This window comes from Mobula birostris, chromosome 3 (assembly GCF_030028105.1).
Source record: "Mobula birostris isolate sMobBir1 chromosome 3, sMobBir1.hap1, whole genome shotgun sequence".
NCBI lineage: Eukaryota > Metazoa > Chordata > Chondrichthyes > Myliobatiformes > Myliobatidae > Mobula > Mobula birostris.
Genome location: NC_092372.1, coordinates 217,730,670 through 217,758,520, shown reverse-complemented (window position 1 = coordinate 217,758,520; position 27,851 = coordinate 217,730,670). Strand labels below are relative to the sequence as shown.

At 41.1% G+C, this 27,851-nt stretch overlaps 1 protein-coding gene across 1 annotated transcript in view; it reads right to left on the bottom strand.

Moving 5' to 3' along the window:
- LOC140195567 (WD repeat-containing protein 48) overlaps nucleotides 1-27,851 on the bottom strand; it is a 116,601-nt gene that overhangs the window by 15,590 nt on the left and 73,160 nt on the right. Inside the window, exons 11-14 of the mRNA XM_072254131.1 lie at nucleotides 25,284-25,381; nucleotides 21,478-21,585; nucleotides 14,433-14,529; nucleotides 857-952 (exon numbers count right to left, since the gene is read on the bottom strand). Coding sequence (XP_072110232.1) covers nucleotides 857-952; nucleotides 14,433-14,529; nucleotides 21,478-21,585; nucleotides 25,284-25,381 — 399 coding nt within the window. The remainder of the gene's footprint in view (nucleotides 1-856; nucleotides 953-14,432; nucleotides 14,530-21,477; nucleotides 21,586-25,283; nucleotides 25,382-27,851) is intronic.

Genomic DNA, 27,851 nt, shown 5'->3' with positions numbered 1-27,851 from the left:
TTCTGATATAAAATGCATTTTACCATCAAATGACACAAAACCACATGCTCAATACTAGTGAATAGGCTTATCATCTCTTTAACTAAATAATTAATAAGACATCTTTCTTTTGAGTGTTGATTGCTAAGTTCTCTTTTAACTTCAAGTTTTCAACTTTTGAATCAACCAGTCAAAAGTTTGACCACGGTCTCTCTAAGATGATAAACACAGGAGATTCTGAAGATGCTGGCAATCCAGACTACCACACTCAAAACGACGGAGGAACTCAGCAGGTCAGGCAGCTTCGCGTCCTGATGAAGAGTTTCAACCCGAAATGTTGATTGTTTATTCCTTTCCACAGATGCTGCCTGACTTGCTCCTGCATTTTTTGCGTGTGGCTCTCTCTAATATCATCCTGGCACAACACTTTCCTTGTGCATTTTTATTTGAGAGCACACCACAACGTTTTCCAAAATCAAACTGGATATACTTTGAACAAAATGGCAATAGATTGGTTTGTGGAACAAAGAATGCACCACTGGAGCAAACAGGGCAGAGCTTAAGTCTGCCTAGTATTCAGAGCTGCCAATGTAGCTGTGCTAGTATTTATTTCCACGTACTGGAAGAGATTAGCACCCAATACTTCGTCCATGTCATCAATAAGGAGTCAGGTAATGGGTGCTCACATCCTGTTACTTTAGGTGTTCCCAATCTTTTTTATGACATGGACAAATACCATTAAGCAAGATAGGGAACCCCTGGTTTAGAGACTCTTGAAAGAAGTTAACAAAATAAACCTTAAAAGCCTTCATGTCATCATAACACTATCTGATTATATTTTAATAATTTGTACCCAATTTTGACATGAAATACTGACCTATATTCATTTCATTTTCCTCTTCATCCATAGGAATAATGTGTGTTCTTGGCCAATACTCCAACAAAGCCTGAAGCAACAGTCCTCCAAGGTTCACTGAAATCAAAATGAAAATACCCAATTAATTAATTCTCTCCACATTCTGATGTGGTACAACTAACAGTGACCCAGGCTCAATCCTAACCCGGGGTGCCGATCATGTAGAGTTTGCACATTCTCCCTGTGTGCTCTGTCCTCCTTCCTTGCGGTGGTAGGTTAATTGGACACTGTAACTTGCCTCAGGTGTGCAGGTGAGCGGTAGAATCCGGGAGCAGTTGATGAGAATGAGGGGAGGATGGAAAAATGGAATTAATGCAAGGTTAGTGTAAATGGGGCAGTTGGTGGTCAGAATGGACAAGGTGGGTTGAAGGACCTGTTCTGTTTCCATGCTGTACCTATGATTCCATGGCCCAGACACTGGGACAACTAACCTAAGCCTGTATGAGCTTGGGGTGCAGGAGGAAACCTGCATGAGCTCCTGGAGGCAATGCATGTTTCACAGACAGAATGTGCAAACTCCATACAACCAGCATCACAGAACAGAATTGAAACGAGAGGCGTTCCACTAGCTGTGACATCCCTTTTTTAAAATAAACCAATGACATCTGCAAACATAGATATATACTATTTTTCATTTATCCAAGATTAATTAATATGTGCTATGCCGTCTGATGGAGGTAATCATGGATAACCATGAATGTTCTTGGCCAATTTTCTACAGAAGTGGCTTGCCATTGCTTTCTTCTGGGCAGCGTCTTTACAAGATAGGTGACCTCAGCCATTATCAACACTCTTACAACCATCCACCACCTGCTCCCATGGCTTCAAGTGACCATGAGCAGGGGTGGGAGGGGTGTGGACAGGGTGATCATTAAGCAGGTGCTACACCTTGTCCAAGGGTGTCCTGCAGGCTAGCAGAGAGAAGGAGCGGCTTATAACTCTTTTGGTGGAGATGTACATCCACCCCACCACTGAAAGAGTACAAAGTAGATATTCCTCCTTCCCAATTAATTCCCAGAGCCGGAATTCAATGAATATCAAATGCATCCAATGTTTCATGTCCCAGATGTCACACACAATCTGCACATGATTATTTTGTATTTACTAACATTTAACAATAAGAAGCTGATCTTCATATCTTAACAAGAGATAACATGTCTGCCCATTCAAGTTACTTTTTCTCTTGGAACCTTTTAAGTAATTTGCAAGGAAGTGAAAATGAAAATACACTGTTCAGCTCTTGAAAAGCCAATACATTGAAAACAAACTCCAGACATCCAGTGGTGCCACAGCACATTGAATTTAAAATAGAGAAACTGGCGTTTCAGCTTGGCCAGACTGTGCCTGCATTCGTAAGGAAGTTTTTGATGAATGAAGATTAAAACTGATCCAAGTTCAGCAGGTCATTCAGCCTATCTACTCCATTCCAGTTCCGTATGAAGTAATCTCATTCAGTCCCATTCCCTTCATCTTTCTTCATAGTCTGGCAAATTATTTTTCCCTTGTGGTATCAAATTTCATTATGAAAGCCCAAATCACTTTTGCTTCCAGGAAAGACTGCAGATCCTAACTACTTATTGTATTTTAAAAAAAGATGACCCACTGTGTCTTTGCTTTGAATCTGTGCCCCAGCGTCTTAGTACCGAGTAAAGAAATAACTTTATCTTATCCTCCCCAAACCCACCATGACTTTGTTCTCTCACACCTCCTTTAAAGCCATTGTACTCCAAGAAGAATAAAACTTTTCAAGTTCATTTTATTAACACACATGTACTGAAACATGGTGAATACAGCGAAATGCACTGTTTGCCTTAACAACCAAGGTAACCGAAGGGTGTGCTGGGGGCAGCCTGGAAGTGTTGCCTCTCCTTAGTGCTAACATGGCATGCACACAATGCTTGGCAGAACAGCACAGAACACAACAAATGACTAATCGACAACAGCAAAATGAGCCATTTTCCACCCTCTCACCCACACACACACACAAAACCGGTCCTCCAATCCCAGGATGGGCTTCCAGCCTCCAGTGGACTCACAGATAACAGGCCTCCGACTGTTACAACTGAACTCCATGCTCCAGATGTGGCCTATTCAACACTTCATAATTGTCTTCACTTGTGAGATAAGTTATCAGTAGACCCCTACATTATCTTCAGCCACACAGGATGAAAACGAAGAGACATGTTTCAATGCAATTGGCACTGAATTACTCAGTTTTAATGTTTAAGCACCTTATTTGGCCCCTTTCCAGATAGGAGTTACCTTAGTTCCATGTCCATAATCTTCCCATATATTTCAATATGCTATAATTCCCTTGCTAATAATTTGACTACTTAAGAGTAATACGATCAGATTTGCAAACTCATTGTATGAAAAATTCTCCCAGCTTTGTGTCTGATGTGTAGTGCATTGAAATTTGATTTAAGAAAACAGAATCTTTAAAATTTCCCAGCTTACAGTAAGTCTAAGCTTTTGTTGGAAAATTGCAAAGAATAATTAAATTCAGTTGTCTGCCCCAACACTGAAGACAAAGTGAGTTGTGTACTGAAGTATGATTATGGCACAAAAGCAGAACATTTTTAATACTGCAAATCTGAAATATAATCAGAAAATGCTGTAATAGGCCAGGAACCATCTAGAGAGAGAGAAACCGAGTTGGCGCCGCAGTTCTCATGAAATGGTATCCATCGGGCACATTGATTATTATTCCTTCCACATCGGTTGTCTGACAGAAGTAATCCTGCAGAAGCTGGAAATCCAGAGCAAACATACAAAATTCTGAAGGAACTCAGCAGGTCATGTAGCACCTAGGGAGAAAAATAAGTAGTTGATGTTTCAGGCTGAGAGTACAGATGAAGGGTCACAGCTCGTAACACTGACTGTTTATGACCAGCTGAATTCCTCCAGTATGTTGTGTATGTTCAGAATTTGAATTATGTTTAAAAGCAACTTAAAAATCGGTAACTAGGTGACCATGACTCTGTCCAATTACCACGCAAAAAAAATTGCTCTTGAAGCCAAGGGGTCAAGCAGCAATTATTAACTCTGGCCCATATCAGACATTCATTATCATTAGCTGTGTTGGATTTGAGTGTGAAATTGTTATTTTTCTTTTAGTTTAACTTTTCCTATGCTTGCTTGTATGTTTATTTAACTACCTACATGTGTGTGACTGTTCAGTGACTTTTCAGTAATTGTAGTATAGCTGAATCTGAATTTTTCTTAGTTTTCCTGCAGCAGGTGTCACACCATTTGAACCTATTTCATAGGCTACCTCTTATCACGAGATCCAACAGCTGCATTATACCTATTCCTAGTTGTGGCAAATTTCTTTGAAAGCAGTCTAAGAAGCCAGCCCATCACCACCTCCTCAGGACAACTGGAAGTGGACAATAATTGCCTGCAAAGCCTTTATCCCAAGAAGGAACAATAGGAGCACTCCCCTGGGGTCAGTTGTATGTCTGGCAGGTTTACAAACCCTGCCTTCACTAGTTCATTAGTTCTCTGCAGGACATTGCAAGCACATGAAAGCAACAATGAAAACTTTTCTGGGTGACATGGTAGCACAGCAGTTGGTGTGATGCTATTACAGCTCAGGGCGTTGGAGTACAGAGTACAATCCCAACGTCGTCTGAAGGGAGTTTCTGTGTCCCTCCCTGTGAACACACGAGATCCTATGCCCTCCCTGTGAACACACGAGTTTCTACGTCCCTCCCTGTGAACACACGAGTTTGTGTCCCTCCCTGTGAACACACGAGTTCCCTCCAGGTGCTCTGGGTTCCTCCCACATTCTAAAGACATACCAGTTAGTGGTCATTGTAAATTGTCCTGTGATTAGGCTAGGGTTAAAACAGGTGGGTTGCTGGGTGGTGGGGCTCGAAGGGCCAGAAGAGTCTGTTCAGCACTGTATCGACAGATAGGTAGATATGTAGGTAGGTAAATAAGTGGAAACCTATCTGGAGAAACAGCATGGTGGGGTGGGGGAGAAGAAGAGTATACTTAATAACTAACTTCTAAGTCATAACATGTAATTCTTGCATTCTCCTAGGGGGACGGGGGGTAGCCTCCCCTCCCATTCTCCTAGAAGCATCAATTCCTTTTTCTAACAGACTGGTATTGTCAATGAACTGAATTCAAATTCAACAGTCTGATTTGTTTCAGTGCATCTCAGCAATAGGCCATTTAGAATTAAGTGTCAGTTCATCAGAAATGGCTTCAGATGGCATTGATGGAAAAACGACACAATGAATCGATCTTTTGTTTGAAAATAATGAAGTTAGAAGTTCGCTTGGCAGCTTCTGGCAGGTATATGGATACAGGATGTAGTCAAACTATAGCTCAGGCTGAAGTGACAGACCATCAACCTTGTTAGTGTTTTAAACCTATAATGCATCTTTCTTTAAAAGGTAAGGGTCCAGAGGAGGTTCATGAGAATGATTCTGGGAATGAAAGGTTAATGTGTGACGAGTGTTTGATGGCTCTGGGCCTGTACTTGCTGGAGTTTAGAAGAATAGAGGGGAGATGAGAGGAGATCTTACAGAAACATATAAAATTATGAAAGGGATAGGTAAGATTGAAGCAGGAAAGTTGTTTCCACTGGTAGGTGAGACTAGAACTAGGGGACATAGCCTCAAGATTTGGGGGAGTAGATTTGGGACGGAGATGAGGAGGAACTGCTTTTCCCAGAGAGTAGTGAATCTGTGGAATTCTCTGCCCAATGAAGGAGTGGAGGCTACTTCAGTAGATATATTTAAGACAAGGTTGGATAGATTTTTGTCTAGTAGTGGAATTAAAGGTTATGGGGAAAAGGCAGGAAGGTGGAGATGAGTCCATGGCCAGATCAGCCATGATCTTATTGAATGGCGAAGCAGGCTCCATGGGCCAGATGGCCGACTCCTGCTCCTATTTCTTATGTTCTTACGGGTTCTCATTGAAACCTATTGAATATTGAAAGGCTTCAATAGAGTAGATGTGAAGAGGAGGTTTCCTATAATGAGGGAATCTAGGACTAGAAGGCACAGCCTCAGAATAGAGGGACGTCCATTTAGAACAGAAACAAGGAGAAATTCCTTTAGCCAGAGAGTGATGAATCTGTGAAATTCATTGCCAATAGACAGCTTTGGAGGGCAAGTCATTGGGTATGTTTAAAGTGGAGGTGGATAGGTTGTTCGTTAGTAAGGGCATCAAAGGTTACCGGGAGAAGACAGAAGAATGAGGTTGAGAGGGATAATAAGTTAGCTATGATGGAATGGCAGAGTAGACTCAATGGCCAAAATGGCTCAATTGCACTCCTATGTGATATGGACTTGAAGGGCCGAATTGCCTAATTCTCCATTTCACGACATATACCAGTGGTATTTAACACGATTCTGATTGGACAGTGTAAGCGTTTGCACCATGCTGCCTAGCAGCTGCTCAATTTAAAATATCACAGTATTCATTAAATAAGCTAGAATCAAATGTACAATAAATAACATGGTACCATGTCCCAGCAATACAGTAGTCTGAAAGCATGTACCACCAGGCTCCAGGACAGCTTCTACCCCACTGTAATGAGATTACTGAATGATCTCTTGCACAAATAGATGGCCTCTTGAGCTGACAATTTACCTCATTATGATCTTGTACTTTGCTTACCTGCGTTACACTTTCCTCAATGCACCGTGCAATGAATTGATCTGCATGAACACCAAGACAAGCTTTTCACTGTACCTTGGTTCATGTGATAATAATAAACCAATAGCAATAACAACTTAGTCCAAAAAGTCAACTATCCCCACAGGTGAAGAATAAATGACTGCAAAATAAAACTTCACTGAAGCAAACAAGAAGAATGAAATGTTTCCCTGGATGTGGAGGGCTATAGTCCCTGTGCAGGTTGATGGAACTAGGCAGTTCAAATGATTCAGCACAGACTAGATGGGCTGAAGGGCCTGTTTCTGTGACTCTATGGCTATATCTGCATTAATATTTCTTCACTTGCACAATATTATGTAAAGCATGTTTAAAAGTTATTCTGTAGCAACTTTTTGTCTTCCTATGTTGAACATCACAGGTATACCTGCTGCCAACAAAAAACTAATTGCATTTTGCTTTAGTTTCTTTTCTGGAGGTTACTTCAAGGGAGTTCATTTCAATTTCAGAATAAAGTCTTACAACTCTCTCCTATATACGAGAACTGCAAGCTGCAGCAAATCAAAAGGCTGAGCGAAATGGAGAATATACAGTTCAGTCTGATGGAGAGCCTTCAACCTAAATCTAGTCTTCGTCCAGATAAATTTTGCTTGAAGCCAACAAGGTAAGCACGTGGTTGAACTGGGTCCCCAGTTACATGGGAGGTGGAATCAAGATCATATAGAACAATAAATACTGGAAATGTGAAATAAAAATGGAAAATTCTGCACAGCGCTTAAGGTCGGGAACCATCTATGAAGAAAAATGTGTTTCAGGCCAACACCCTGCTATCAGAACTGAGGAGATGAGATGCAGAAATTGGGGCTCCCTGAACACATTGTAACTAATTAATTAAAAAACAGGTGTTTAGCAAATCAATTTCATATAGCTGCCTTTGGTCCTTTTAATTTATATACTTACCGGGTGGCAGATGGAGATGCATCTCTACGGAAGGAGCTGTAAGGTGCTCCTTCCCTTTGCTAGCCCGCAGATCACCACTGGGCAAGGTGTAGCACCTGCTTAGCCCCACAATCAGGGTCACGTGAAGCCACGAGAGCAGGCGGTGGATGAGCAGCTGCTGCGTATCTCAAGTCCTGGTGATGCCAGGCAGACAATCTCTCAAGAGTATTGATAATGGCTGGGGTCACCCGTCTTATAAAGACACTGCCCAGAAGAGAGATTTGCCAAGAGAGATTTACCTGCAAACATTAACCTCAAACTTGAAATTTTTTAAATGAACCAGCAGCAAAGGTCTTTTTGGGGAGATAAAAAACTACATCTCAATACTTAAAGGAAGAATGCTGATTTCACACTTGAATAGATCTAATTTTAATGCTGCATCCAGTCGCGCCTTGAATTCTGTCACAAGAGGCAACATCTCATTGTACCATCTTTAACTGACTTTTTAACCACCATCACATATTGTTCTGTGCGTTAGTTTTTTTGTGATATACATAACCAGACACCTGAGAAGTGAAGCAGGCCAATCAGTCCTTGGTGCCTGCTCTCCCATAGTACAATCACAGCTGATCTTTTAATCCAATGTTACTTTCCTGTATTAACACACACCCTGAATATCTCAATATTCATGAATCTATTGATCACCATCTTAAGTATACCTAGCACCGAGTCTCCTGAGAGGAGAATGTGGAAGCCATAGAAAGGGTGCAGAGGAGATTTACAAGGATGTTGCCTGGATTGGGGACCATGCCTTATGAGAATAGGTTGAGTGAACTCGGCCTTTTTTCCTTGGAGTGACGGAGGATGAGAGGTGACCTGATGGAGGTGCATAAGATAATGGGAGGCACTGATCGTGTGGATAGTCAGAGGCTTTTTCCCACGGCTGAAATGGTTGCCACAAGAGGACACAGGTTTAAGGTGCTGGGAAGTAGGTACAGAGGAGATGTCAGGGGTAAGTTTTTTTACTCAGAGAGTGGTGAGTGCATGGAATGGGCTGCCGGCAACGGTGGTGGAGGTGGATATGATAGGATCTTTTAAGAGATTTTTGGATAGGTACATGGAGCTTAGAAAAATAGAGGGCTATAGGGAAGCCTAGTAATTTCTAAGGTAGGGACATGTTCGGCACAACTTTGTGGGCCAAAGGGCCTGTATCATGCTGTAGGTTTTCTGTTTCTATGAGAATTACAAAAAGTCTTGGCCTTCTTGGTGAAGATAGTCCAGTTCAATGGCAGAGCCACTGAGTGCGTGATGTTAGTTCTCAATGTCCCAACTAGGGAAGACATCATCGTCAAGCCTCGAAAAAGTTCTTTACGAGAACACATCCCACTCTTGTAAACTCAAGCAAATACCGGACCAGTCAGCTTAATCTAATCCTCTGTTCATACAGTAAATCCCACTTTCCAGAAATCAACCCAGTGAAACGTTGTGGCATTCCCAGTGGATGTTAATTACTTTGTGAAAAATATTTAGTGTATATTACAGGTGTGATCTTACATGGGCCCTATAGAGCTGCAGTATATTTCCCACATCTATCACAGTGAATTCGTACCTCATGCCTCATAGTTAGTTGAACTGAAATTTAACTCCCTGGTTTTATGTTGAACTTTTAGTCTTCAACCGAGGTCTTGTATGATGTCCCATAAAGGCTTTATAACTACCAGATCAATTAGGTTTTTAAAAACTTATTACAAGATCTAATACAGCCTGTGTCATCACTGGCTTCTCAATATACAGAACCAAGAATTGATCTTGTGCATGCTCTCAAATTTATTCTCTACAGTAATTACTTGGGTTACCAGGTCTATGTCGACTAATTATTGAAATACTCTTTCACATACAGTCCTAATTTATATAATTCCGGCAACAACTTTAAACTCCTCGGTGGTATCATTTTGGAGGACCTGTCCTGGGCCCAGCATGTAAGTGCCATTATGAAGAAAGCATGGTTAGGCCTTTACTTCATTAAGAGTTTGTGAAGATTCGGCATGTCATTTAAACTTTGGCAAACTTCTAAAGATGTGTAGTGGAGAGTATATTGACTGGCTGGTATGGAAACAACAAGGCCTTGAATGGAAAATTCTACAAAAAAACAGTGGATATGGCCCAGACCATCATGGGTAAAGCCCTTCCCACCAATGAACGTATCTACATGAAGAGTTGTCGCAGGAAAGCAGCATTCATCATCAGGGACTCCCACTACCTCGGTCATGCTTTCTTCTTGCTGTTGCCATTAGGAAGGAACAGGAGCCTCAGGGCTCACACCACCATGTTCAGGAACAGTTATTTCCTCTCAACCATCAAGCTCTTGAACTAAAGGGGATAACTATGCTCAACTTCACTTGTCCCATCATTGAAATGTTCCCACAACCCATGGACTCACTTTCAAGATTTCTCATCTCATGTTCTCAATATTGATTGCTTATTTATTTATTATTATTATCTTTTGCACACTAGTTGAATGCCCAAGTTTGTGTAGTCTTTCATTGATTCTATTATGGTTATTATTCTATTATGGATTTATTGAGTATACCTGCAGGAAAATGAATCTCAGGGTTGTAAATAGTGACATATATGTACTTTGATAATATTTACTTTGATCTTTGTACACTACTATCTCTACTTGAAAGCTGATAGACCGCTTCCACCATACCTTCAGCTGTTTACCAACCGAAATTAACAACACCTTGATTTTCCCCTAAGCCAACATCCTCTCTACTGCCATCATATCTTTTGTTATCAGTAATAACTAGTAATAAATTTGTTCCCTTCTCTCATTATTAGCGCATTCTTTTTTAAACCCAAGGGCCAAGAATGACATGTCAATAATTTTGCAAATGAAAGATAAAGATGAACAGACTGCTGTCTAGATAATTGTGTAGGAATGATGCAGTTATCATTTCATAACCAGAAGCAAATGAAGCAACTGGCACCACAGAAATATAGAGCTCACATTAAGCAGGAAACTGGCAGAATTCCAGACTTGAAGTAAGCTGCTGAACAGGTCATAAAGAACCACTTACACGTAAAAGGAAATCGCCAAAACATCTTTTGAACATTACAATTATACACTTTACAAGGAAGATAAATATGATATTTCAGACTGCCTTTGACGCTTTTCTTCAGTGCAATGACATTTAAATTTCTTTTCTACATAAAAGAAATATCCTCCCTTTGAAATGGCCTAATGAAAGCACTGTCACAGCAGTGAAATCAGTTTCTTTTCTTCAGCGTATTTTGCACGTTAACTCTAGGCATTTTGCAATTATTTTACTCTCTGTAAAGGTTGATACATAGATTTCAGCATATGCTTTCATATAAAAAAATCTCTCGTGGAAAAAAACTATTAGTAAAGGTTGGATGAAATGTTGCGGTGAGAGTTCTTTAATTTATTTGGAAATGTTTTAAAACAAATAAATCCTGCCTTTGAACGTGTTTAGCACAGACATGTTACCAGAGGTCAACTGCTGACATATGGCAACATCTACAAAATATCTAAGGTAATTCTTCTGAGATTTCTGTTGTCAACGTTTCATTTCAGTAACAACACTAAATTAAGCAGTAGGAAGTATCAGCAACTTGAGAATACTGAAGTTCTTTACTTTGTTCTCCACTGATTGCTGTAGACACCCTTCAAGTCCACTCTGAACAAAATTCCTCTCACCATGTGGGACACTTTTCATTTTCGGACCACCCCCCCTCTGGCTGTAAACGTGCCTTCAGAACAATTTGGCTGGATTACAAATTGACAATTGGGCAGTGACAGGAGGGAGAGAAGTTTCTGGTGAAAACCTAGATATTTCTTCTGTGGTACTATGAGTCAAAAGTAAATTTCTACAGATACATTGCGGAGAGCATTCTGACTGGTTGCATCACCATCTGGTCTAGAGGCTCCAATGCACAGGATCGTAAGAGACTGTAGGGGGTTGTAGACTTAGCTAGCTCCATCACGGGCACACGCTTCCCCACCCCCCCACCACACACACACACACACACACACACACACACACACAGAGCACATCTTCAAAACAGGATGCTTCAAGAAGGCGCCATCCATCATTAAGCACCCTCACCGCCGGGACATGTCCTCTTCTTATTACTACCTTCAGGGAGGTGCTAAGGAGCCTGAAGACCCACACTTAACGTTTTAGGAACAGCTTCTCCCTCCTCCACCATCAGATTTCTGAACGGTCCATGAACCTGACCTCACCACTCATTTTATTTTTTATTGTAACTTGAAGCAATTTTTTTTTAATGCCTTGCACTGTACTGCTGCTACAAAAACAAAAATTCCATGACATACGTCAGTGACAAGAAAGTTGATTCTGACCTTCACAAGGACAGCTCGTGATGGACAATGATATACTGTTAAAAGCGAGGCCAATGTGTAATGTATTACCATTAAACTAAATGATGAGAAGAAGTGCAAGTGCAAGTTCAGAAGACTAAAATATAAAAGCAAGGATGTAATGCCGAGGCTTTATAAGGCATTGGTCAGACCTTTCTTGGAATAATGTGTGCGGTTTTGTTCAAAGTAAATGTATTAACAAAGTACATATATATCAATATACACAATTCTGAGATTCATTTTCTTGTAGGCATACTCAATAAATTCATAATAGAGTCAATGAAAGACCACACCAACTTGGGTGTTCAACCGCTAAGCAAAAGGTAACAAACTGCACAAATGCAAAAAAGAAAGAAATAATAGTAACAAATAATAAAGCAATAAATATCAAGAACATGAAATGAAGAGTCCTTGAAAGCAAGTCCATTGGTTGTGGGAACATTGCAATGATGAGGCGAGTGAAGTTAAGTTATCCCCACTGGTTCAAGAGCCTGATGGTTGAGGGATAATAACTGTTCCTGAACCTGGTGATGTGAATCACGAGGCTCCTGTACCTTCTTCCTGATAGCAGCAGCTAGAAGAGAGCATGGCGGGAGGAGTCCCTGATGATGGATGCTGTTTTCCAGTAACAATGCTTCGTATAGATGTGCTCAATGGCGGGGAGGGCTTTACCTGTGACAGACTGGGCCGTATCCACTACTTTTTGTAGGATTCCCCTTATCTTAGAAAAGATGTGCTGGCATTGGAGAGGATCTAGATGAAGTTCACGAGATGAAGCGTTAACATATGAGGAGTGTTTGATGGCTCTTGACCTGTACTCGCTAGAGTTTAGAAAAATGAGGTGGAATCTCATTGAAACTTATTGAATATTGAAAGGCCTATATGTGGACAGCATGTTTCCTATAGTGGGGGGGAGGTCTAGGACCAGAGGGCACAGCCTCAGATTAGAGGGATGTCCCTTCAGAACAGAGATGAGGAGGAATTTCTTTAATTAGAGGGTAGTGAATCTGTGGAATTCATTCCCACAGACGGCTGTGGAGGCCAAGTGATTGGGTGCATTTAAAGTGGAGGTTGGTAGATTCTTGAATAGAAAGGACGTGAGCTAGGCATAGCTCAAATACCTTCTATAAATCTGCTGACGATACAACCATTGTTGGTAGAATCTCAGGTGGTGATGAGAGGGCATACAGGAGTGAGATATGCCAACTAGTAGAGTGATGCAGCAACAACCTGGCACTCAACGTCAGTAAGAGCTGATTGTGGATTTCAGGAAGGATAAGACAAAGGAGCACATACCAATCCTCACAGAGGGATCAGAAGTGGAGAGAGCAAGCAGTTCCAAGTTCCTGGGTGTCAAGATCTCTGAGGATCTAACCTGGTCCCAACATATCGATGTAGTTATAAAGAAGGCAAGATAGTGGCTATACTCTATTAGGAGTTTGAAGCAATTTGGCATGTCAACAAATACACTCAAAAACTTCTATAGCTGTACTGTGGAGAGCATTTTGACAGGTTGTCTGGTATGGAGAGGCTACTGCACAGGACTGAAAGAAGCTGCAGAAGGTTGTAAATCTAGCTTTCTCCATCTTGGGTACTACCTTACAAAGTACCTAGGGCATCTTCAGGGAGCAGTGTCTCAGAAGAGCAGCATCCATTATTAAGGACCTCAACACCCAAGGAATGCACTTTTCTCACTGTTACCATCAGGTAGGAGGTACAACAGCCTGAAGGCACACATTCAGCGATTCAGGAACAGCTTCTTCCCCTCTGCTATCCGATTCCTAAATGGACATTGAATCTTTGGACACTACCTCACTTTTTAAAGAAACATACAGTATTTCTGTTTACATGTTTTTTTAAAAATCTATTCAATATACGTAATTGATTTACTTGCTTATTTTTTTTTCTCTCTGCTAGATTATGTATTGCATTGAACTGCTGCTGCTAATGTAACAAATTTCATGTCACATGCCGGTGATAATAAACCTGCTTCTGATGTCAAGGGTCACAGGGAGAAGGCAGGAGAATGGGGTTGAGAGGAATCGGCAACAATGGAACGGTGGAGCAGACTCAATGGGCCAAATGGCCTAATTCTGCTCCTAAGTTATATGGTGTATTTTCCGATCTCATGTCCAGTACCTCACAATTGCTGACTTTCTCCCTGTTACCACCTAGCATATATTTTGGGATTTTGGTAATAAAACAAGGCTCATGTCATAATAAGAAGATAGTTCACATAAGGATACTGAATCTAATGCCAGTGTAAATCAGCAACTGGGCAGAATCAATATTCAGGACTAATGACATGAGTTGTTTACACCAAATAGTCTTTTATTTAAAGAATTATAAATCAAAGGAACATCTTCCACTTTGCACAAAGCAGCACTGTTGGGATGAATACCACAATACTAAAGTTACACTTGCACTCTCGTATCACGCTTCAGATTGGCTTACGACTCCAAATAACCCAGAGCCAACACTTATCCTTTCTGTCAAAGACTGTAGATAAAGTGTCACCATAGAATATCCCCAAGTTCAACCTAGCCATTAACTACTTACGCTTTGGGTCGGATCCATCTGGACTGCTAAATCCAGCATCCTTTGCTGACACCCAGGCAGCAAAACAGTCACTCTCGTCTAAAGTAATTGTCAACATCTACCAGAAAGAAACAGAACACAAACACAAATTTAGACACTGCTAATTAGGCAGATGGAAAAATCTACAGCTTTGCAGCTTATCACGACAGCACTGATAGCAAAACTTCAATCTAGCTCATTATCTCTTGTCTAGGCATTTTTCTTAATAATGTTCTCTGCTTATAGAATTTCTCAGTAATCCATTGCACCCTTCTTCTCAATAAACTTAAAAGCAATGACACCATGATAATCTTGTAGTGCAAACTTTATCGCCCACCCAAGGACTGGAAAATGCCGGATAACAACACGTACACGGAACACAACCCGGACGGAAACACTGGCAAAAGTAAGCAATTGCAATTCCCATACAAATTTAAAACTAATTTATCATCGAGTTACTGGGAACATGTTGTGATTTGCTCTTTCGAAGGAGTGACTCACGGATTAGAACATGGCAGATATTCTAAGTAGTTGGCTCTTTGCAATAAAAAGCACAGCGTCAATTTTCTCTGAACTTGACGTCAGACTGCGTGCAATATGCGAGCTATGCCTAACTCTAAGGCTGACCTTTAAATGCCTCCTCAGTTCAGGGTTAGCACAGGCAACAAATGCCGGTGATCACCTGATCCCACAAATAATTAAATTGTAGTTGAAGGCTGATCTATGGTTGGGTTGGACATGAGTAAACTGATAGGTTGGGGTCCAATGTGATTGTGATGCTTCTTTTTAGGTATGGTTTCTAATCAGCCTCTGACTAAGGGATTGCTAAAAGAGCTAAGGACATATGTTTATCACAGAATCTGTATGAAGTTCTCCAATTCTTACAGAAACAACTAAATAATAGTAGTGCGATCACTCGAGTTGAGTGTGATGCTCTACTTAGGGGTTATTCCCTGAATGGAGACCTCCTGTGCATGACTTTGTTTAGTGTGGGGAGGCTGATGCACAGGCCATCCTTGACAGATCAGGACCAAACTCCAGTGGCATACAGTGCAAGATGATTGAGGACCCTTCATGCTGCAGCCTTCCCTCACCTTCACAATTTGATAATCCATCATCATCCAGCTCCACCATTCGTTAGATCATGACCTCAACTAAATAATAGTATCAAGCATTTGAATGACAGAAATGCCAGAGGATTTTGACACCAATGACAAGATATTACCAAGAGGTTAAAAATCAATGCCAGGAAATTGGAAGGACACAGGGTCTCCGTAGAAAAGACCAAAATAAAGACATAAAAGGAATCACTGAGAAAGATAACTTTGTAAAAGACATTTAATGAAGCTATAAATAACACGCATGAAAAATTGCAAATCTGAACCTGTTTCAGTTATGCTTTTTCCCCCACATTTTCATGCTCTATAATGAAGTAGATAGGGTTAATTGTATAATTGTTTCTGAGCCAATAGTTCCTTAGATTTTCTAATCAAATATTTGCCCTACAATGTCACTGCTACTAAATTCACTGAAGTAAAATGCATAGCTGAGTCTACGGCGAACGATTAGCCACCAGGGAAATCAGTTATCTACAAGCTTACTTAGAGTTCTTGGACCACTACAATCCAGGAATGTGCAGGCTGCTAACAGGACAGATCTTTTTAGAAGAATATCACATTTTAGAAGACAGGGCTTCAGACATACTTAAAAGTCCTTTCATTCAATACAATTGTATAGAAAAAGCTTGCAAGAGTAATCGTGTAAAACCCATAAGCTGTTCTGGAAAAGTAGAAAATACAATCAAAAAAACATAAAAGGTGATAAAAAGTGACAGAAGATTAAATTGAGGATTAGTAAGAGGTTTATCAGAATTATGAACCTCATAAGGGGCACAAAGGGACAGGCAGGAAAAGCTCTGGCAAAAGAAAATAAAGCCAATATTCTGCCAAAGCGAATGCAATGAGAAATGCTCTTGGTTTCAGTTACAAACTAAATGAGCTGCCACTGCTGCCCTTTTCAAGCAGACAAACTTAAAAGTCAATGTACTTGCTTCCCTTCTTTAAAATAAAACACCTACAGGATTTACCTTAACTTGAGCAGCTTGAGGGATAAAATTACGATCGACAGGAACACTAGATGACATCAGTTAAAGACATTTCAGTTTTACAGTTATTTGGTTCCTCAAGTCAAGGACCTTTAAAGGAAAAATATCCTTTACGATGGAGCACTGAAACTAATATTATGTTCCACCTTCTTTAGTATAGCCCCCTCCACCCTACCTGCAGAGATCTTCACAGCAGATCTGCAGTGCCACTCTGGAGCTGACTGAGAAGACAGAAGAATGGTCCAAGGCAGAAATGCACTCAGTGGCCAATAATTAGGATTAGGAGTGGAACCCATTCTGGTCTTCTGCTGCTGTAGCCCGTCCACTTCAAGGTTTATTGTGTTGCATGTTCAGAGATGCTCTTCTGCACATCACTGTTGCAATGTGTGTTTATTTGAGTTACTGGCTTGAACCAGTCTGGCTAATCCCTCTAACCTCTCTCATTAATTAGGCATTTTTTCTACAGAATTGTCACTCACAGAATGCTCTTTTTGTTTCTCACACCATTCTCTGTAAACTCTAGAAACTGCTGTGTGTGAAAAATTACAGATTAGTAGTTTCTAAGATACTGAAACGAATGTCTGGAACCAACAATCATTCCACAGTCAAAGTCACATTTTTTTCCCATTCTGATGTTTGATCTGAACAACAACTGAATCTCTTGACCCTGTCTGCAAGCTTTTATGCACTGAGTTGCTGCCACATGATTGGCTGATTAGATATGTGTTAACAAGCAAGTGTACAGTTGTAAAAAGGCCGAGTGTTTAATGCACATAATCTACCCATCACTCTGCAACCCAACAAGGGGCAAATTAATGAACTTGTTTCCAAGTCAACAGCATATTTCACCATTAAGATCACATTGAGAGAAGATAAAACAATTTTGACACCTGGTATATTTTTAAATGTGTAAGGATATAGTGGAGGCAATCAGCTAATTGACATAGGATATAGGTACATTAGAAGCAACTTGGGCAGATATTTGGGATCATATATGAGTCATTTTGGTTTAGCAGATTCGGAGATGGCTAATGGTGCTGATCTGAGAACTGTAAACTCTTCCACCTATGGGGCAGGTGGTTAAATTGAGAGTTTAGCTCCCTTACTTGCTTACACAGGCCTTCTGTTTTCTGATCAACAAGGAAGCCATATCCCAATTCACCTTTTAAAAGTAGGTTAACTGGTCATTATAAAGTGTTTGTGATTGGGCTAGTGTTGAATAGGCGGGTTGCCGAGTAGTGCGGGCCACTGGGTCAGAAGGTCCTGTCCCACACTCTCTAAGAAAAATGTATAAATAACGTGACCTGAGCAGCAGATGGTATTCTCAAGTAAATCCGAAAATTCAATGCCAAAAATTGGGCTGCATCTGAAATAACGACAAGTTGGAGTGTAGGATGGATAGAGCTTGGTGACATGGTGACAACAACCTTTCCCCCAAAGTCAACAGAGTTGGTCTTAGATGTCAGAAAGTAGGGTAGCACACAAAAACAAGAAAATCATTTCAGAAATAGCATGTCCAAGGAGCAGATGGTATTCCCAAGTAAATCCAAAAATTCAACAGTGACCATCATCAGTCACAAAGCTATAGTCTCACCAAAACTTTGGGAAGAGAAGGATATTCCGGGAGGTCATCTTCAAGAGAGGAGATGAGACTGACTGTAGTAGCTATGGAAGTTGTGCAGTAGCATTTCCCTGCTGTCTCTGCAGGGAGGCCATTACCTCCTCAACTGCCTACACCCAATGGCCAGAGTCCTCAACCCACTGTGTGGATTCAGTTCATCCAGAGGCAGAGTGTACAATAAGTCCAACACTTCAAAGTACAACAATTCCATGAAAAATGCGGGGAGCAGACCCAGCCACTATCAGAAACATTGTACCAGAGTATTCAAGAGTACAGAACCTTCAGCTGTGACAGGGAGAGAGGGGATGTAAAAGAGGAGGAGGCATTACAACATTGATTTGGGAGTCTATTACTGGGGACAAGGGAGAATATGAGTGGAACAAACCGGGGGCGATCACTTTTCTTAGGGTGTACCATGAGCCCTCTAACAGTCAGTATGAAAACAGTAGAGCAGATATGCACACAAATCTCAGAGAGATAAAAAGCAGCAGAATTAATTCTACTAGGGGGTTTTAATTGCCTAATATCAGAACATAGAACATTACAGCACAGTTCAGGCCCTTTGGCCCACGATGTTGTTCTGACCTTTTAATCTAGTCTAAGATCAATCTAACTCTTCCCTCCTACATATCCCTTCACTCTTCCATCATCTATGTGCCCAGCCAAGGGTCTGTTAAATGTCCCTAACCCTGTCAGCGCTATTATTAATAGAAATATTAACTAGGTGCATTTTAGTGTGAAAGACTCAGAGGGGATAGAAGCTTTTACAACCAATATGTAGATATTCCAAATAGAGAATTGTTATAGGCTGGACTGAAGTTAATTTTATGAAATGCAGCTGGGGAAGTGGTCATCGGGAGAGCACTTCGGAGAGAGTGACCGTGACTGTTAGCTAAGACTCAGCAAAACCAGAGTGGGAGCAACTACTTGCAGAATGCTTGATGGTGAAGACTAAAGATGACATTCATTTGTTACATGTACATTGAAACAGAATGAAATGCGTCATTTTGTGTCAATCAAATCAGCCAGGATTGTGCTGGTCTGACTGCAAGTGTCACGATTAACTCTTGAGATTTATGTGATTAATTATTTCCTTCAGTTTTTTGGTGTTTTCTTTCTTGTGGACGATTGATGGGTGGGTCATCTCTTAATTTTTTGTGTCGGGGGGTTGGGGGTTTGGTGCTACTGTTGCTGTTCTTTTCTGCGAGTGGGAGGGTCTGGGATTGTTTTGTTTTGTGCTGATTGTTACTATGGCTGCTTTTTGCTGTGGGTGAACGGGGTCTGTGAGTTCTGTTTCTTTTCTTTTTTTGTGCCACTTGGGGAGGGGAGTTGATGTATTTTCTTTCATCCACACCCATGGTCTGTCTGTCTACCTAGAGTGGACAAATATCACAGCTGTATTACACGTGCATACTTTGACAATAAAGTGGACCTTTGAACCTCTTAACTTGTGTGTCTTTGGAATGTGGAAGGAAACTAGAACACCCGGAGGAAACCACCTACGGGAGAATGCACAAGCTCCTTAAAGACAGCGGTGGGAATTAAACCACAATCTTACAACTGGTGCTGTAAATAGCATAACGCTAACCATTGTATTATGCCAACCACTATGCATTTAGGTATCCTAACTGTGACAGAATACCTCAGTGTTAAGGATAACGTAGACCATCAAACAACTCTACTGAGAGAAATGCACCATCATTCTTCTTAATATTAATTTTGACAGCAGTAAATTAATATTTATTTGACTGACTTATTTCCCAAAATCATTTCCAAATTATTTCATAGCTTACAATTCAAATAAAAAGTTTGATCTGTATTTCCTCTCCAAAGTTCTCTTCAACATTATTCAATATTACCCTGAGCAACACACAGAATGCTGGAGGAACTCAGCAGGTCAGGCAGCATCAATAGAAAAGAATAAACAATTGACATTTCCAGCCGAGACCCTTCATCAGGATACCTTGAACTCATTCATTCCTTCACAACCACTAGGTCAGAAACCAAGGCATCTTTCCCAACATTGCATGGTTGCAGCAACCCAGTGGGAAGGCCCATCTGTTTTACAGGGGCAACTTGTGTGACCTTGCTGGGAGCACATCACCATGCATTTGACAAGGTTCCACACAGTAGGCTTATTCAGAAAGTCAGAAGGCATGGGATCCAGGGAAGTTTGGCCAGGTGGATTCAAAATTGGCTTGCCTGCAGAAGGCAGAGGGTGGTGGTGGAGGGAGTACATTCAGATTGGAGGATTGTGACTAGTGGTGTCCCACAAGGATCTGTTCTGGGACCTCTACTTTTCGTGATTTTTATTAACGACCTGGATGTGGGGGTAGAAGGGTGGGTTGGCAAGTTTGCAGACGACACAAAGGTTGGTGGTGCTGTAGATAGTGTAGAGGATTGTCAAAGATTGCAGAGAGACATTGATAGGATGCAGAAGTGGGCTGAGAAGTGGCAGATGGAGTTCAACCCAGAGAAGTGTGAGGTGGTACACTTTGGAAGGACAAACTCCAAGGCAGAGTACAAAGTAAATGGCAGAATACTTGGTAGTGTGGAGGAGCACAGGGATCTGGGGGTACATGTCCACAGATCCCTGAAAGTTGCCTCACAGGTGGATAGGGTAGTTAAGAAAGCTTATGGGGTGTTAGCTTTCATAAGTCAAGGGATAGAGTCTAAGAGTCGCGAGGCAATGATGCAGCTCTATAAAACTCTGGTTAGGCCACACTTGGAGTACTGTGTCCAGTTCTGGTCAACTCACTATAGGAAGGATGTGGAAGCACTGGAAAGGGTACAGAGGAGACTTACCAGGATGCTGCCTGGTTTAGAAAGTATGCATTATGATCAGAGATTAAGGGAGCTAGGGCTTTACTCTTTGGAGAGAAGGAGGATGAGAGGAGATATGATAGAGGTGTACAAGATAATAAGAGGAATAGATAGAGTGGATAGCCAGCGTCCCTTCCCCAGGGCACCACTGCTCAATACAAGAGGACATGGCTTTAAGGTAAGGGGTGGGAAGTTCAAGGGGGATATTAGAGGAAGGTTTTTTACTCAGAGAATGGTTGGTGCGTGGAATGCACTGCCTGAGTCAGTGGTGGAGGCAGATACACTAGTGAAGTTTAAGAGACTACTAGACAGGTATATGGAGGAATCTAAGGTGAGGGCTTATATGGGAGGCAGGGTTTGAGGGTCGGCACAACATTGTGGGCCGAAGGGCCTGTACTGTGCTGTACTATTCTATGTTCTATGCAAAGAAAACAGTGGGATTTAGTCACAGCTACCAAAAAAAAATAATCAGAACTTACCCCTGTTTTTAAGTCCACTGAAAACCAGTTTGGCACATAAACCATTTTAAACCTTTTCTTGATTTCTTCTTCAAATTCTACTTTCCCAAGGTCTTCCACTTTGCAAGCCTGTCAGGGAATGCATGAACCATTAAAGCTTGCAGTATTGATTCATACATGTAGCACAGAAAGAAGTCCTGGTCACAGACCTCCAGCCTGCAAAGAAACCCTCCACTACTTCCCATCACCAATCCAATTTTATATTCAATTGGCTAATTCATTCTGGATCCAACATTCCAACCTTCTGGACCAGATAAACATGACGCAGGAACTTGTGAAAGACCTTGCTAAGGTCCACGTAGACTATGTCCACCACCCTGCTCTCATCAATTTGGGTTAGATATACATGAGACTATAGATGTTGGAATCTGGAGCAATGAACAATCTGCAGGAGGAACTCAGTCAGTTAAGCTGGAGACACAAGAGACTACAATCCTGATGCAGGATTTCAACCTGAGATCATGACAACTCCTTTAATCCCACAGACTCTGTTCAACCCACTGAGTTCACCAAGCAGATTGCTTATCACTGAACAATGCATGAACTTGTCTTCTTGAGATCCAAGTACTTGAATACAATTTGCAAAAGCGGTCTCACCACTCGATTTCAAGCAGCTCAGTGAAATTGGACTGCAAAAGTTTTCCCTAGAAGTAAAGTTAAATCACAAAGAAGTTGTATTACATTCGGACCACTTTGGTCTCCTGCTCATGCAGCCATCATATAGCTTTTTCATTCTTTCAAACTGCGATACTTGAAACAAAAGTAAAATTTCATGGTTTTAAATTTATCATTTTGAAAGAGCAATTAATTAAAAAGATAACATGAAAATTGCAGAAAAGCATTAACTTTTAAATGAAGGTCGGTAGCTCAAGTGAAATGAATGGGGCTGCCCTTGGTGTGTGCAAAAACGAGGGAAAAGACAGTAGCATCTTTCCCCTTATTTGGTTGCAGCATATGGAAATACCAATGCCCGAAAAAGTGGTAGATGTAGTCCCGTCCATCACTGAGCACAAGGAACATTGCCACAGGACTACAGCATCCATCAGGATCCCCATCATCAAGGCCATGCTCTCTTCTCGCTACTACCATCAGGAAGGAGGTACAGGTGCCTTAGGTTCCACACCACCAGGTTCAAAAACAGTTATTGCCCTGATAACTTAACTCATCACAATGCTGAACTGAGTTCACAACCTATACTCACTTTCAAGCACTCTTCAACTCATGTTCTCAGTATTATTTATTAACTATATCAGAATTACAATTGGGTTTATTATCACCGGCATGCGTCATGAAATTTGTTAACTTAGCAGCAGCAAATCAATGCAATACATAACATAGAAGAAGAAAAAAAATAAGTAAAGCAATTACAGTATACATATATTGAAGAGATTAAAAATAGTGCAAAAAACAGAAATAATACATATATTAAAAAACTGAGGTAGTGTTTATGGGTTCAATGTCCATTTAGGAATTGGATGACAGAGGGGAAGAAGCTGTCCCTGAATCACTGAGTGTGTGCCTTCAGGCTTCTGTACCTCCTACCTGACGGTAACAGTGAGAAAAAGGCATGCCCTGGGTGCTGGAGGTCCTTAATAATGGACGCTGCCTTTCTGAGGCACCACTCCTTGAAGATGTCCTGGGTACTTTGTAGGCTGGTACCCAAGATGGAGCTGACTAGATTTACAACCCTCTGCAGCTTCTTTCGGTCCTGTGCAGTAGCGCCCCCATACCAGACAGTGATGCAGCCTCTCAGAATACTCTTTGTGGTACATCTATAGAAATTTTTCAGTGTATTTATTGACATACCAAATCTCTTCAGACTCCTAATGAAGTATAGTCGCTGTCTTGCCTTTTTTTTTTATAACTACATCGATATGTTGGGGCCAGGTTAGATCCTCAGAGATCCTGACACCCGTGTACTTGAAACTGCTTACTCTCTCCACCTCTGATCCCTCTATGAGGATTGTCTTACCCTTCCTGAAGTCCACAATCAGCTCTTTTGTCTTACTGATGTTGAGTGCCAGGTTGTTGCTGCGACACCACTCCACTAGTTGGCATATCTCACCCCTCTCGTCACCATCTGAGATTCTACCAACAATGGTTCTATCATCAGCAAATTTATAGAAGGTATTTGACCTATGCCTAGCCACACAGTCATGTGTATATAGAGAGTACAGCAGTGGGCTAAGCACACATCCCTGAGGTACACCAGTGCTGATCGTCAGTGAGGAGGAGATGTCATCACCAATCCACACAGATTGTCATCTTCCAGCTAGGAAGTCGAGGATCCAACTGCAGAGGGAGGTACAGAGGCCCAGGTTCTGTAACTTCTCAATCAGGATTGTGGGAACGATAGTGTTAAATGCTGAGCTATAGTCGATGAACAGCATCCTGACATTGGTGCTTGTGTTGTCCAGGTGGTCTAAGGCCGTGTGCAGAGCCACTGAGATTGCATCTGCCATTGACTTATGTGGCAATAGGCAAATTGCAGTGGGTCCAGGTCCTTGCTGAGGCAGGAGTTCAACATTATTATCACTATTTTTGTATTTGCACAATCTTTCCACTTTTGCACATTGGTTGTTTGTGAGTAGTTTTCATTGACTCTATTGTATAGTGTTGCCACAGGCAAGCAGCATCCATTGTCAGGGAGGCTCTCTTCTCTCTGCTGCCATCAGGAAGGTACAGGAGTCTCAGGACCCACACCACCAGGTTCAGAAACAGTTATTTCCCCTCAACCATCAGGCTCTTGAACCAGAGGGGATAACTTCATTCACCCTATTAATGAATTGTTCCCACAACCTATGGACTCACTTTCAAGGACTCTTCATCTTGATATTTATTACTTAATTATTTCTTTATTTTTGTGTTTGCACCATTTCTTGTCTTTTGCAGACTGGTTGAACCCCCATGTTGGTGTGGTCTTTCACTGATCCTATTATGGATTTATTGAGCAAGAAAATGAATCTCAGGTGACATACATGTACTTTGATAATACACACAGTGATTTCTTTGTACTTTTATTTACTTTTTAAATTTATTATTTGCATGACTTGTCCATCTTCGTTATGTATAGTTTTTCATAAATGTTATTGTATATCTGTACTCTCCTGTAAATGCCTGCAGGAAAATGAATCTTGAGGTATATGATGACATATACTTTATGTACTTTCATAATAAATTTAATTTGATCTTTGAATAGATTTATTTTTCTCCTTGGCTCAGTGTCTTACTAGATTTGATGGGGACCTCAGAGAGAGGGTCAGAGGTCAGGTGCATGAACCCCTATACTGGAATGTGCAGAGGTCCATGCTACCACGGACTCTTATGTTAGCCAGCAGTTCTCTGCAAACCCTCTTGCAGACAGTCACTAAAATGTTATCCAAGTTAAATTCAAGTTTATTGTCATGTGTACAAGTACTGAGAAGTACAGGCACAATGAAAAACCTGCTTACATCAACATCACATACATATAGATATCGTCAACACACAGAATATAACTTACACAAGACAATGAAAGGAGAAAGAGAAAAAATGATTGTGCATAAACAAGACCTTGTGCAAAAAAAAAAGACACTATCAGAGACAAATGCATGATAGAGCAAGAAACAATTTGTAATGCCCAACCTTGAAGCCCACTACCAAGTGCAAGTGTTTTAAGTTGTTTTCAGAAGGATTTGGTAGTAAGAGGCAGGAGCAAAGATTTGTTGGTAATCATTTCCTACAGTTAGGATAATAGTTTCAAGCAGGGGACGCAAGTGTGTACTTACCTTCAGCACATCCCAGAACGCCACAGTGTTGTTGGTATCTTTGGTGACAATGTGTCTCTTATCATTCAGTATATGGCACTGGATGATACTAGCACCCCCTAGGGGACAGAGAGAAAATTACTGTGAATAAAATCCCACTTCCAAATATAGGAGGTAGAAGGGATGAAGAGACCTCTGAGTATTCAATAATAGCCCTGATTCAGAAATAGGCCAACTGGCTCACACTGGTATTCACATGACAAGAGAATTCTTCTATGAGTACCCTCACAAAGGCTAAAGTTTTTAAAAGAACAGCTCATAGAGTTGTAGAGGCCTTTTGGCTCACCATATCCATGCCGATCTTTTGTTCATCCACTCAAATTCCATATGCCCACAATTAGGACTTCTACACCTTGTCTGTTTAAATGTTTATCCAATTCCCTTTAATTGTATCTGACTCCGCTATCTCCTCTGGCTGCACATTCCAGATATCAAACACTCTCTGTATAAAACACCCCCTCAGATCACCTTTTAAATTCCTTCTCATCTGCACCCTTGTTTTGGAGGACAGTGCAATGGGAAAATGTTCCTGACTATTGATCTTATCTACGCCTCTCATAATCTTACATAGATTGCTCCTCAGCCTCCTTCACGCCAGGGAGAACAAACCCAGTCCTATCTAGTCTCTGCACCAGCAATATCCAGGTGAACCTCACCTGCACACTCACAATCAAGTCCATCATCGGTCATTTACTTGTAAGAGCATTAGTGAGCAGATGCACTGACCTTTCTAAACTTACGAGACAAAAGAGATTGCAGATGCTACACTCTGAATTAACAAACACACTCTGAATCAGAATTAGGTTTAATATCATTGATATAAGTTAATAAATTTGTTGGTTGCAGCAGCAAACAATACATATAACAAAGCTATAAATTACAATAAGAAATATACATATAACATTTTAAATTTAAAAAGAAGTGCAAAAAGGGAGCAAAATAGTGGGTTGATTCGTTGTCTGTTCAGATATCTGATGGCAGAGGGGAAGAAACTGTTCCTAAAATACTGAGCGTGTCTTTGGGCATCTGTACCTCCTCCCTGACGGTAGGAAAGTGAAAAGGGCATGAGGTCAAGCAGCATCTGTGGGGGCAGAAGGATGGCTGAGATTTCAGGGTGTGAGATGCTGCATCATGACCGTCAGAGTGCAGAGAGGACACAGCTGGCAGAAAGCAGCATACCCCACCCCTGCAGTTCCATTCACCTCCCCAAAATGATTTCTAACTTCCCATCATCCTTATCTGATTTCATCGCCTTCCAGCCTCGGTCTATACCTCCACCACCTGGCTCCATCTGTCCTTATTTTCCTCTCTCCTTTCCCATCTCAACCAATCACTCACGGGGGCCATCGTCTCCCAAATCCCCAACCTCTCCTCCTCCTGGATCCATCTGCTCCTTGCCAGACCCACCCATACGCACGATTCAGTTGACTCTCAATGAACCTGACCACATAGCTGCTATGTATCTCCCATGCTGGTAACCAAACTCCATTTTCTCCTTGCAAAGACAGACTCTGGGAAAACTGATTTACATAATGTGGATATTTATCAGGAACAGTGCTTAGACTGCATCCACATCCAGCAAACATTGAACAGGCACTGAACTAGAAATCTCATCTACAAAGAGTTAACTAAAAATTGTGCATACTGTAGAAAATAGTACCACGCGCCAGTATCCCATTAACTTCCCTTTCAGGAAAATGGCTTACTTTTTGAAGTGGTACATGGTGTAACAGCACAGACTGCAGGCAACAAGGAGAGTTATGCTAGTTATGGTGCTAAAAATTTAATTTTAGAATAGATAAGAGTAAGTCAGTTGATATGGGGTGTTTCAGAAAGACTAAGATGCCACTAGGAAGTTATTAAACAAAGATTTATCTAAAGCGTGTAATAATTATCTAAAGCACGGATTATATATTGGTTAAAAAGAAGAACAATATATCATCATATCTAAGTTAGGAGGATGTGACCAGAGGGGCACCAGCTGTTCACTATTTAGATCAATAATACGGATGATTAAATTAATTGTAATGCATCCTAGTTCATTGAGAGAATTAAGCTGTTCGGTACTGTGGCCGGTGAGGATGAAGAGAGCCTTCAAGGAGTTATTAGCAAATTAGCAGCATAGCTGAGGATGTGGCAAATTTTTCTAGCAATTTTTTCTCCAAAAAAAATAGAAACTTCTGTTTGAAAGGACGGGAGACTGATATTTAGGACTTGGATATCCCTTCGTACAAATTTAATATGCACACAGAGCAAACAATTAGAAAAGGCATGTGGATTGTTGCCCTTCACTATGAAAAAATTTATAGTCATAGAGTATAGACTACCACCACACAGAAGCAGGCCCTTCAGCCCATCTAGTCTGTGCTGATCTGATTTTCCGCCTGATCCAATCCACTCACTTCCCAACTATATCCTCCAATCTATCCATGTACTAATCCAAACCTCTTAAATGTTACAACTGAACCTGTGTCTACCACTTCGCTGCCACCATGCTGGCAGCACATTTCATACTCATACCACCCTCTG